The 12,321-nt window shown below is 35.7% G+C and overlaps 1 protein-coding gene across 1 annotated transcript in view; it reads right to left on the reverse strand.

The window, feature by feature from the left end:
- Positions 1–4,730: 4,730 nt before the first annotated feature.
- The window catches only part of Kpna3 (karyopherin subunit alpha 3), a 67,817-nt gene continuing 60,226 nt past the window's right edge, over positions 4,731–12,321 (reverse strand). The window contains exons 12-17 of the mRNA XM_063232808.1: positions 11,855–11,983; positions 9,407–9,511; positions 9,243–9,314; positions 8,930–9,092; positions 7,749–7,843; positions 4,731–7,288 (exon numbers count right to left, since the gene is read on the reverse strand). Of these exons, the coding sequence (XP_063088878.1) occupies positions 7,190–7,288; positions 7,749–7,843; positions 8,930–9,092; positions 9,243–9,314; positions 9,407–9,511; positions 11,855–11,983 (663 nt within the window). The 3' untranslated portion in view covers positions 4,731–7,189. The remainder of the gene's footprint in view (positions 7,289–7,748; positions 7,844–8,929; positions 9,093–9,242; positions 9,315–9,406; positions 9,512–11,854; positions 11,984–12,321) is intronic.

A 12,321-nucleotide genomic window follows, 5' to 3' on the forward strand; every position in this document is an offset into this window, starting at 1 on the left:
GTGTAGTGGTGCATTGTAATCCCAGCACCTGGGAGGCTGTGGCAGGACTCTGCCATGAGTTCGAGGCCCTGGGCTACATAGTGAGTTCAAAGCCAGCCTGGATTACACAGCAAGTCCTTGTCTCAAAAACAAACAAACGCAAAAACAAAGTAAAACCCTTTCCCCTAGTCAGTTCCTATAAATATTTTTAAAAATTTTATTTAAAAGGAAAAAGAAAATATTTTATGTAGCAGACACCATCAGATGAAATATTTTTGTTTTACCTCTAGTCTCTTACCAATAGAAAGCTTCCCAAATCCAGGGGTTGTGACTAGCTTGTAACCCTTTCATCTATGAGAGCTGCTACTAATTGTAGCAGGTTAAGTGTCTAACCGACAGAAGGCATACGGCTAATCCTGCTGCAGATGCTGTGCAGCGTAGACCAGTGATCACTCTTCTTTGTGTAATTACTGTATTTCTCAATTTCATTTCCCAACCAATTTTCTCACATTCTCACCCTGCCCTCAGAGCAAAGCAGAAACCAAAATAAATGATTTGATTCATTGTCTTCATGTTCCGTCCTTTCTACTCATTTTTGTCTTCACCTGAGTTGATCAGTGATCTCTGGATCACTAAATGCAAAGTAAAGCTCATGTCCAAACTTTGGGTGACCGCTTAGCAGTATGGGCACTGAAACATCAGCTGAGAAAGCACAGAGGTCTTTCTTTCTGTATCCCTGACCCATCACTTCAGTTTCTGCTGAAGGCTTGTCCACCACAAGCCCAATAAACGTTGGAACTCTGCAACTCACCCCAAACTTGGTGAGTCTCATCTTCACCCCCTACTTTAACAGCCATCCAAATAGGCAGAGACTCTCTCTGGACCCGTCCCTAGCTCAGGACTCCCCTTCCAACTCCAGACATTCCCAAGTGCCCTGCGCCATTTGGATTCACCACACAAGCCCGTGCTCATCACCCATCCACTTGGTGTCAAGTCTCTTCCCATCTCGTGTTGCTTCCATCGACTCAGGAGATGTAATCCAGAAACCTAGAACCCTCCTGACACTTCCGTGCCCTGCTGCCAACAGCTCAGCACCATCAACTCGTGTTAGTGGCTAAACATCTCTCATCAACGCACTTCACGGACCAAGTGCTTCGGTGGCAGACACCAACAGTACACTCACGATGTGACCAGTGACCTCTCGCTAAGCCCAAAGGGCATTTCCTGTCCTTTCTTTCCTTACTGATGATCCTTACTTAAAAAGTATTCTGTCACTACTCATTTAGCAATTCTGCCTTACTCTTAGAATGCAGAAATCCTCTGCATGACTCATCAGGCTGTGGGCTCTCCTTTCTGGGTCCCTCCCTGCCCCTCTCGACCCTCCCATTACAAAGTTGACTTGCTTTTGCTCCTTGCAGTGCCTGCCACGGTGCTTCCCACATGGCCTTTGAACACTCTTTACCACCGCCAGAAAGCTTTCCCAGTCAGTCTATCCAAGTAAACTGTGGCTTTTTCTTATTTGGGCAATTTTAGCTTCTCTGCCTGTGAATAAGACCTTCACTTGAGCTGCTGGGACTCAGTCTGCATTTGTGTGATGCTCCTAACAGGGCTGACACTTAAGGGTTCCCCATCAGCCTGATGACCACTTTCCTCATCAAGTTAACTCCTTCTATTGTGTGTCACTGTACACTGTTTTCTTACTATTTACCATAAACTTTCACTCTTCCTACAACCTTTAAGAGTATTCTGTGCCCTCACAGTATCTGGCATGGGATAGGGAGTTCAATAAATATGTATTTGCATGTTTCTAAAGGCTCAAAGTGTTTATTCATAAACGTCTGAAAAGACCGAAGATACTGAAAAGGTCTGTACAGCTAACGGCCAGGAATGGTGGAGCAGGCCTGTGATACCAGCTGAGAGGACGACCACAGGTTCAAGTCCATTCCCGGGAATTTAGCAAGTGAGATCCTATCTCAAAAAAACAAAACAAAACAAGCCTTGGATTCAATCCTCACTACCAAAAACAAACAAAAAATGAGTAAGCCGGGGCTGTTGCTTTATCACAAATTAATCATGAAGCTGATAAAGTAACTCAAAGCTTTCCACATTAGGATTCAATGTCCAGATAACTACCCAGGAACTATTTGCACCACTCTTTTCTTGCTGGGAGATGTGGAGTGCATGTGCTGACAGAACTAGATTTTGTAATGAAGAGGCAATACACTGGGCATTGCTCTGGCTGAAGGAGGGAGCCTGTAACTGACCAGTTTTTTTTCTATCTGGACATACAAAAAATCTTGTCCCAATCAAAAGGATTAATTTATGATGGACATTTAAACAGTGATTTTTATTCAGGATTAAAACACAACATTAAAACTAAAGCTAGTGAATAAAGCAGAACAAGCTTCCTTGAGATATTTCATTTGCCTAAGTTTTTCTAATCTCTAGTTAATAAAATGGCTTGCCTCAAAAATCTGACTTTATTTTTAAAATATTATATAAAATGTATACCTTCCTTTATACCACTTAGGTTGTTACCATAAAAATGACCATCTAGTAAAATTGCTGGCCATGAACATGTTTCATGCTTATTTTATGGCTTAATATATTTCTTAGCGTAAGACCCAATATATCTTTGGTAAAATTTGAGGAAAAGAGTACTCAAAGAGTGGGTGGCAATTTGTTAGCGTGGGGAAGGGGCCAATGTGGAAGAAATCTCCTGCTGGGAACACTTCCTGCAGGTATGGCTCAGCAACAGCTCCCCTGCCCTTTCCCCACTTTTTCTTCTTTGTGGGGTGCAGGGGATGCATTCCAGGACCTTGCCCACACTAGCAAGTGCTCTACCACTGAGCTGTGCCCTCCAACCCAATTCTCCTTATCAATTAGTAACAGACGTATAAATTTCTTATGGTAGCCAGACTCTCACAAGGCTTGAAGAAGTGATAGTTCAATGCTAGAATTTCCTAGTACAGTCCCGGCTTTCCTGTTAGCACTTAAGGATCTTCAAGCAAGTATTTGAAAACATTGCTACAGGTTAGTACTGAAAAGATTTGGGCAATGGATACATGTAACTGTTTCATACCTTGTTTTTAGCCACAGTATACATTTAATAGAGTGATTAGCTACTCCCCATTCCTATTTGTAGCCACTGAACTGCAACAGACACAGTTTCCACTGATGAACTGTGATTTTTCCTTAGAATAAAGAAAAGGTACATTTTTGTTTCCTCTTTATGTTATGACTCTGAGGTAAGTCTGTCAGTATGTAACAACCAAGTCATGACTTAGGCTACCTTATTTGAGCAGTCTTCTACAGGACTGGATTTACACTAACCTGGTTCATAACCAAGTTTCAGCTCCCAGAGGACATCTGAAAAGTTTAAAGGCGTTGTTCATTGTGTTCATGAGGGGAGGAGCGCGGGGTGCTTGCTAGTCACAGGGATGTTGCTTAAATATTCCACAATGCACAGGATAAACACCACCCAAGAATTATCCAGACTAAAATGTCCATACTGAGTTTGAGAAGCCTAGCATGAGTCAAAGTTAGTTGAGATAAGCAAATACATTGTAGGAATAAATTTCATCCCCACATTTACACCAAGTACTTTCTCTTGACATACGGGTATGAGAGGAAGGGAGGCAAAAAGGGGAACAGGGTGAGGGAGATCTTTTTAAGCTTCAGACAAATAAGTGGTAGGTATATACCATCTTTGGATCATGTAATTTAAGATTCAGCTTAATGTACAGAATTTATATTAATTCTATTCATTCCACAAAGAGATTTAAATTCCCCAGAGTTCAATAAGGTTAAAAAACTTCATTTATGAATGCTAGTTGTCTAATTTACCTACAATGATAAAGTAACTCCCTGAAAAAGGATGTCCCTTCTGAAGGAAATGATAGAAAGATTATATAAATACTATCACATTTATTTACTTATGTACTGATTTCTTTCAAAAATAATTTGAAGTGGCACTATACAAAAATATTTCTATACTTAAAAGTTTGGCTTTTTAAAAATTAATCCAAGATTTCATTTAAAGCCACAACTTCTATCTAACAGGTTAAAACTTTCAGGTTTACTTCAATTACTATTTTCTGTTACAAGTTACATGGTTTTAAGGGTTACATGGATCTTTTAAGTTTGCTTTGTTTCATGAAAACCATAATCATAACATCTTAAATAAATGGCCTTTTTCTAAGTTACAGTATTTAAATCTGTGATACATAAGGGGAGAGGCCTTGTGATGACACAGGGAGAGAATGGAATGATGCAGATGCAAACCGAGTAACACCAAAGATTGCTGGCCATCTCCAGAAGCTAGGAGGTGGTAACAACGATCTTTTCCAGCCCCAGTGAGCATGGTCCAGTTGTTCAAGATACCAGCCAGCACTGTATGGTTAGAAATCACTTAGTTTCTTTTCTTTTCTTTTTTGGTCTTTTTCCTTTTTATCGGTACCAGGGATCAAACTCACAACTGCCTGCTTGAAGGCAGGCACTTATGCCACTGAGCTAAATCCCCAGCCCCAATCACTTGGTTTTTAATGCTTTGTTATGCCAATATTTATCACAAAATGCTCTCTGGTAGTTACTGGTCATTGCTGTTTGTTAGAGCTAGAAAGGGATATCAAAACACAAGAGAATTCATGATTTTTGTGGTTGGTATGTGGAAAATAATTCCAAATCTAAAGCAATGCACAGAAAACAAAGCTAAACAACTATTTTCAGAAAAAAGTGGCTGTTTTACCATATTTGATAGCAGCTTTTTTTTATTGGTTACAAAACCTAAGCCCATATACAAAATTAGGAACACGTTTAGATGCCTCTTTTGAAAGAAGGTTTTAGTCTTTTTCAAATGAGTTTAAAAAAAATAAAAACAATGCAGTTTTTAAACACTGTTTTTAAAAACTTAAAAGTGCAGCAATATACTTTAGTTTCAATTACCTATGAAATGGTGCAATCCCAATTAAAAACTGGTAAGGTCACAACAGATTGAATCAAGCAAATGCATACATACGTCTGCACTACTTGATGCTAATGTTCACTTAAATGTTAGTTTGCACTTAAAACACAAGAGGAAATAGGAATCATCACAGTTGAGGCCCAATTTTAATCTGGACGTGTGCAAAAGTTTTAAAAGGTAACTGTCAGTTATGTATGGAGAGCCTGGAAGAAATTAAACTGAAAGGGGGACAATTTACAATTTCAAGAAGATCTGGACTTGAAGGGTTTCACCGAAGTTTGTGACCTTAATTTGCTTTGTTATTCTTTTAGTGAACACCACACAGTTGCAAAAATCTAGACAGTAGTGCCTGAACAGGATGCAGTTACCATATGAAGCTTTAACACAAATTTGGATAAAGAAAAAAAGGCACAATGAACTTCAACTCAATTTTATGTGCACAAGAGTTGAAAAATCTGAGCCACCTTAAAGAGAAATTGATTCTAAAATTTATAAAACCTATAAATAATCAGAGGCCAAACCACTATATTAAAACAGATTCTCTAGCAAGTAAAAATCTTGCAGTTTAAACATACGCTTGTATCCACTTTGGATACAAGACAAAACTCACTCTTTAAAGTGGCTCCACCTTGGCAGATACATATATTTGTAAATGATGCACACCTGCTATGTGTTGTTTATCAGTGAAAACACCCCAGCTGATTTGTAAAGCTTTGATGGAATCTGTCTCATCTTCATCACAGTAAATACACCCCCATCAGATAACTAAATTAGTTTAGATTTTCTATCCCTTCACATCAATACATTGGGAAATTATACCCAGTAAACAAGAGCAACAAAACTATTTCTGCAACAGCACAAATTATTTAGTTTAAAAAATTTTAAAACCATATTTGTTCATTAATACCTGGGTCAGATATTTTGCCAAAAGCATTGACTTTCATAGTAATGCCAGATTTTGTAGAATTACTTAAAAGATTACTGCAAATTAAGCTTATAAATTACCACAGATTATTCTTCTATACAGATCCCTGTTTGAATTTTTTAATATGTGCCAATGCTTTTAGAGTAGGATCTAAAGTAACTTCCCCAATACTCAATGAAGTCTTATAACACTAATTGCTGGTTTGTTGCCAACCACATTATCAAAAGCACTGGTTACTAGTAAAAAATGTTTTAAGACTAAATTACAGTAAACATGAAAGCTCCACAGTTTAAACCCATTATAAATCAACCATATCCAATTATCAAATTAAAACAAAAAATATTAACTCCTGAAAGCTGAAAGCAAGACTTTTTTTCTTTTAACATCACCAATGAGTCTTTTAGATCTTTGCAGTTTTTGTTTGCTTTTAAATTTCTTTTTGCTTTTTAGTTTTTGTGTCTCTTTTGTAGTCAGGGACTCTTGCTTTCAACTGAAACAGAAGTTCAAGTCTGTAACAGGTTGCAGCTCAGGTAAAATACCATGCACAGCATTTGATTAATTCAAAACAGCAGGAACACACAGGCTGAAGTGAGTGGTCAAATAGGGCTTGCTGTTCTTAAAAATTAGGTATAACGGCGAAAGCATCACCATCCGTATCTAAAGTTCTTCCTCCAACCCTGGCTTCTGAGGCAGATAATAAACACATCAATTACTGGTATATGAAGTACAGGTTTTTTTGTTTTTTGTTTTTTTTAAAACTTATCTGTTTAATCAATAACCAAGTTTCTGTTTTTAAGTTACTTTGTGTCAGTTCCACCAATGAAAATCATTTGGCTTGTACTTTAAAATCTAGTCTTCCAAATAAAGAATATGAAAATATGTTTGTGGAGGATAATGATGGAGGCTCAGATCATACTGCACCTCTTTAGTCTTCCATGTGAAGATGCAACATACCAAAGTGTCTTGATCCACAGCGCACCATTTTCCAAAGGAATATCAGTGGGCAGCTGACATGCCACCACTATCCTAACCTAGAGACTGCAGTTGTCAGCATGTGGCACCAGGGAATGGAAAACAGGGTAGTTGAGACTGTTATGGAGAATTCTAAAACAGTTTAGGAAATCATGCATATGCATTTACAGTCCATGTGAGAGTGACTTTTGGCAACTGCAAAGTGACTGAGACATGGCTTGCTTAGAAGCATCAAAACGAAGAGGCATGTATGTTTTGGAGCCTTTTGTTGCTGTTGTTTTCTTATCATTTGGGAGCCATCTGGTGGTGCTTCATGTTGAACGTGAGCAAGATGCTGCACTCAATTAACCTTAAAAATTAAATTCTTTTGTTTGAAGGTTGGCTGTTGGGTCAAAATTGTAAGTACCACCTTGTGTTGCTTCAGGAATGAGGCTAGGATCTTCATCAATCTATTAAAAAAGAAAGGAAAAGCTCTTATGTGGAATTCTGTAATTATGGTATAAGCTAAATTAATTTTCTTATTCTTAGAATTCTGTATGAACAATCACTTGAAAATACTTAGGTAAATCAGTAATAATTTTATTAAGAAATTTAGTAAGTTAAAATTAAACACACATTTAAAAACATTCCTTTAAGTTCCTGTACCTACAGATTTATTTAACCTATCTAAACATACATTATTTCTATAATTACTGTTAATTCCCAGTTAACAGATTACAAACACAAGAACTGTTTTTATAATTTAAAACCATACCTTGTAATTAAGTCTTGGACAAAGTATTTTAGAAAAATGACTGATGGAGTAGCTAATAGAAATATAATATAAACTTTAAGAAATATTAATGATAAAAGAATTAGTAAATTTATGTTTTAATTTGTATGCACACACCATATTTAAAATATACTTACATCTTCACCAGAGAAATACTGATCTATGATTTCAAATGCTAATTTATATATGTCTTCATTTTCATGTTGCTGCAAAACTTCAATTTTCTCCAAACCTGATAAAAAATTAAAATAATAATCATCAAAAGTATGTCCACTTTTTAAAAAAGGTTTAAGCTCACAGTTTGTAGAGGTTTCAGTTCATAGTGGGCTGGGTAAAAACTGGGCACCTTCCAATTGTGGGAAAATCTTAGGAATTTCAGAACAGCTCCCCACTCCCCGCCTATTAAGTCAGCATTCTACTAATTTCTTTTTCCTTAAAACTTTCAAAGTATGCTGATCTCTGAAGCCAGCAGACTAAAACACACCTCAGTACTCCATTAGACAGATTTTAAAAACTGTGGCAGAGAGATAGCAAGGGATTTATTTCAGGCTACATGGCAACTTAGTAGCAGTACTACATCTGTGATCTCCCCAGACTGATTTAATATACTCAGACAAACTCATATAGTGGTTTAAAAAAAAAATCTTTCTCTTTGTTTTGTTATTATTTTATATATAACAATGAAAATAAGTTTTTAGAAAATAGTTGATATAAACAGAAGATGAAGTTTTAAATTTGAAAAACTTTCAAAGAAGTAAAATAGAATTCTTAGGTCCATAATCATAATAAACCAGAGGAATTAATTTTTCAGAGCAATAATCAGAGAATGCCTTCATCTGTATTTCCAACCTATTCACTCCAAGCAACAGCTACTTGAAGTTACAAATTGACTCTTATGGTGAAACAACTGCATGCGTTCCACCATGATGACATTTCCATGAGGTTGAAAAAATGGGGTCACCCTGTCTGGGACTTTCAGCTTCTAAAATTGTTAGCTAAATAAATCTCTTTCTTTTAAGAACTTAGACTCAGGCATTTTGTTGTAGCACTGGAAAATGAACCCAATACATATCAGTGTTTCCTAAAACATAATGCCAATCTCCAGGGAAGGTGACTATGACCACCAGTTTGTATATACTGGGAAATAACAGTCCTGGAGAATCCCTCTGGAACGCTAGTACAGCAAATAAACAACAGCATATACTTTAATCACTCAATAACACTCTGTAACCTAGTGATTTTCTAATAAACTAAATTCAAAGGAATCAGTATTTTAGAGCTGCAGCGCTCCAATTACTTGTCTTCAATCCATTCTTACCTCCACATTCTTCTATTATTTCAGCTATTGTGCTTGCTTCATCACCAGCCATTATCAGAATGTTTTTTAAACCATCTAGAACCACCTGAACCACTTGGGAATCTTTAACTGACAGTAAATTACAAAATGGTGGTATTACATTCTGTTGGACGAGATATTCAACCTAGACAAAGAAGAAATACTTTATTTCTGTGACTATCTTTTACCCACAAAGAATACAGTAACAATGAAAAACAATTAGTGGTTCCTAAACATAAGAAGCTAGCATGCTTTCCAAAAACAACAGTGACTATTGCTTTTTTTCCAGACTTACCTGATCTTTTCTGCCACTTATTGTTAAATTACTAATTGCCCAAGCAGCTTCTTTTTGTGTTCCAAAGTCCCCCTGAAGGTTAAAAGGCATAAAATACATTCTTTATTAAGAGTTTCTTAGTTATAACAGATTAGAATAAATGATGAGTATATAACATGACTGACCTTAGCGAGCTGATGAATAATCATAGGGATTAATCCAGCATCTATCACAGCCTGAACTTGTTGCTGATTGCCTGCTGTTATGTTGGAAAGGAACCATACTGCTTCCTATAATTGGACATAACACATGGCACGGTTTTATTTGATTACATTTAAAACTGATTAAGTTGTCTAAGATGGCCCATTTAAATAAATTATGCAGTAACTTCCATCCCTAATATTGTGTGCCATAAATATTTACCCATTCACACAAGCCAACTGTAAAGTACATACTATTCTAGGCTAGTGATGGTGAACCTTTTAGAGTTTGCAAGGATATAAACAGTTTGCTGTGGCATGCATGCCATAGGTTTGCCACCACTGTTGCAGGCAATGGTGATATGACAGTGAATAAAACAGACCAAAATTTCCATTCATATAGCTTACATTTCTGCCCATTAGTTGTCTCTAAAAGGCAGAAGTATAGGACTGAGTTTTGGAGTATATTATTAAAACTACTATGGTAATAAGGATAAACTGTTTTATTCCAAAAACAGCTATCCATAAAACATAATCATCAAACATTCTAATAAAATTAAGCATCTAACTAGTTTAGGATGGGCCCATATAACAAATGCTGAATTAATATAACATTAAAGGATTTACAAAGCACAAACAGGTTTTTTATTATTATTGTCAAATGTATATCTTCTTTGTCCTGCACAACTGAAAGAATGAACTGTAAATTTATTCTACTATCCAACTGTGGTAAGATGTTAACAACAGGTGAATTTGTGTTTAAAGCATGTAAGTATGTCCTTTCTTCTCTTCCCTTTTTTTGGTAAAGGGAACTGAAACCAGACCTTCACACTGAATTCTATCTCCCTATTTTTTTAATTTTGAGACAGGATCCCATTAGGTTGCTAAGCTGCTCTGGGTAGGCTTGCACTTGCAATCCTCCTGCCTTAGTTTCCTGGACTGGTGGAATTACAGGTATACACCACCACTCATGGCTACTTTTCTTGTAAATTTTGTAGGTTTGAATGTGTAAAATGCTAAGGGGAAAAAAATCAAGTTAGTAAATTCTACCTGCAGGATCTTGTAATGGTGTAAGTAACATAAATTCTTAAAGTGAAAAATTTTTCAAGCAACTATCTGCTTGTTGACCCCGAGTATTTAACTGTATGAACCTTTTTCTTCCGGTGATGCCTTCTCTGGAGGCTCGTACGTCTTTACATGTTTATCTGTCTGGCCTTTTTATTTCTCAGTTTTTTCCAATTATAGAATATAATACTCAGTCATAAAAATCATCAATATTATTAAAATTTCTTTAGTAAAAATAACTGGTCCAGAGCCTGAGTGTCTCTGGCTTCTCTGCATTCATTGGAACAGATTTATTCATAAAAATCAATTTTTGATAATACACTTCTCTGTAAGAATCCAAATCAAATTATACTCAAGCCATTATATAAACATTACAACACAGAAAAAAATGATCAATTCTGATAGGTTTGAGGAAGGAGCATTTTAAGGTAGATAAAACTGCATTAGAAGTATAAATTAAAAACATAATGAGATGCTACGTCACACCTACTAGAATGTCTATAATTTTTTTTAAAAATAGAAAACAAATGCTGGTAAAATATGGAGAAAATGGAAATCTAATATACTGCTGATAGAAATCTAAAATGGTACAACCATCTTGGAAACTATTTTGGTGGTTCCTCAAAAAGCTACCACAGGATTACCATGCCTCAGAAATTTCTAGCTATCTATTCAAAGAAATGAAAGCCAAGATTCATACAGCTATTTATCTGGCTTTATACATAATAATAACCAAAGACTAAAAATAATCCAAGTGTCAATCATTGAGTGGATAAACAAAATGTGAAACACACATCCGACACAATATTCGGCCATAAGGAATGAACTTCTGATGAATATTACTAAATAGACAAACCTTGAAAGCTTGTTATGTGAAATATACCAGCTTTAAAAAGATTTAAGTACTTAATTACAGACTACACAACTATTAATAAATTTGTTTTAAGCCTGAAACCTTACAAAGAGGAACTTTTTATAATTCTGGAACTTTGGTACTTCATCTTAGAGTCTACTCTATTTCTGTGCCATATTAAATGATTTGTCTGACTAAAGAGATACTAGCTACTTGAGTGGAAAGCTTGAATGTCCTTCACTAGTGGCTACTAACTTAATAAGTGTTGATACTGTTCAATTCATAAAAATGTATTTCATCTAAAAATGTATTTTAAAATCCTATGATGAGACTAGCATTACAGGAAGCAAAAAAAAGTTAAAACAAAAAACTATAGATTACCTTAAGACAATTCTCATCTTAATTGCAATGTTTTTGAAGAAAAAAATGTTTGAATATTATATACCAATAAAATAAAAAAAATCAGATATTCAAGAGAAAGAAATGTAATGGGTAGGATATTACACATTCCTTACCTTATTGATCTTCTCTTTCGGGTGTGATAAAAGGTTTGGGAAGTGTGACAGGACATCACAATTGAGAACAACCTGGGTCTGCTCATCAGTGCCAGTCACTATGTTGCCAACTGCTCTGAGTGCTGCAGTCTGGGTTAGGGATTAAAAACAGTATTTTAGAAGTTACTCGATTGTCACAAAATTGATTCTCTGTTTTTCATAATCCTGAGAAAATGTAAAAAATGTAAGGAGCAAGTGATTAATATTTATTTCATCCTTATGCAAAGCAATAACCATAATGAATGATTCTGAAACAAGTAATAGTCTATAAAAAAATGAAAATTGGTGGAAAATCTGCCCAGAAAACTGTTTTAAAAAAAGATTTTTTTAAAAAAGAAAAGTGAAATGAAAAAAATCTAAGGTCCCAGTTTAAAAACAACTATTCATCCCCATTACCAATGAGCACATATTCCCATCTAAAAAGTAAC

Source organism: Cavia porcellus, unplaced genomic scaffold, assembly GCF_034190915.1.
Source record: "Cavia porcellus strain 051 isolate PalLab524CR breed Dunkin Hartley unplaced genomic scaffold, mCavPor4.1 scaffold_21, whole genome shotgun sequence".
Lineage (NCBI taxonomy): Eukaryota > Metazoa > Chordata > Mammalia > Rodentia > Caviidae > Cavia > Cavia porcellus.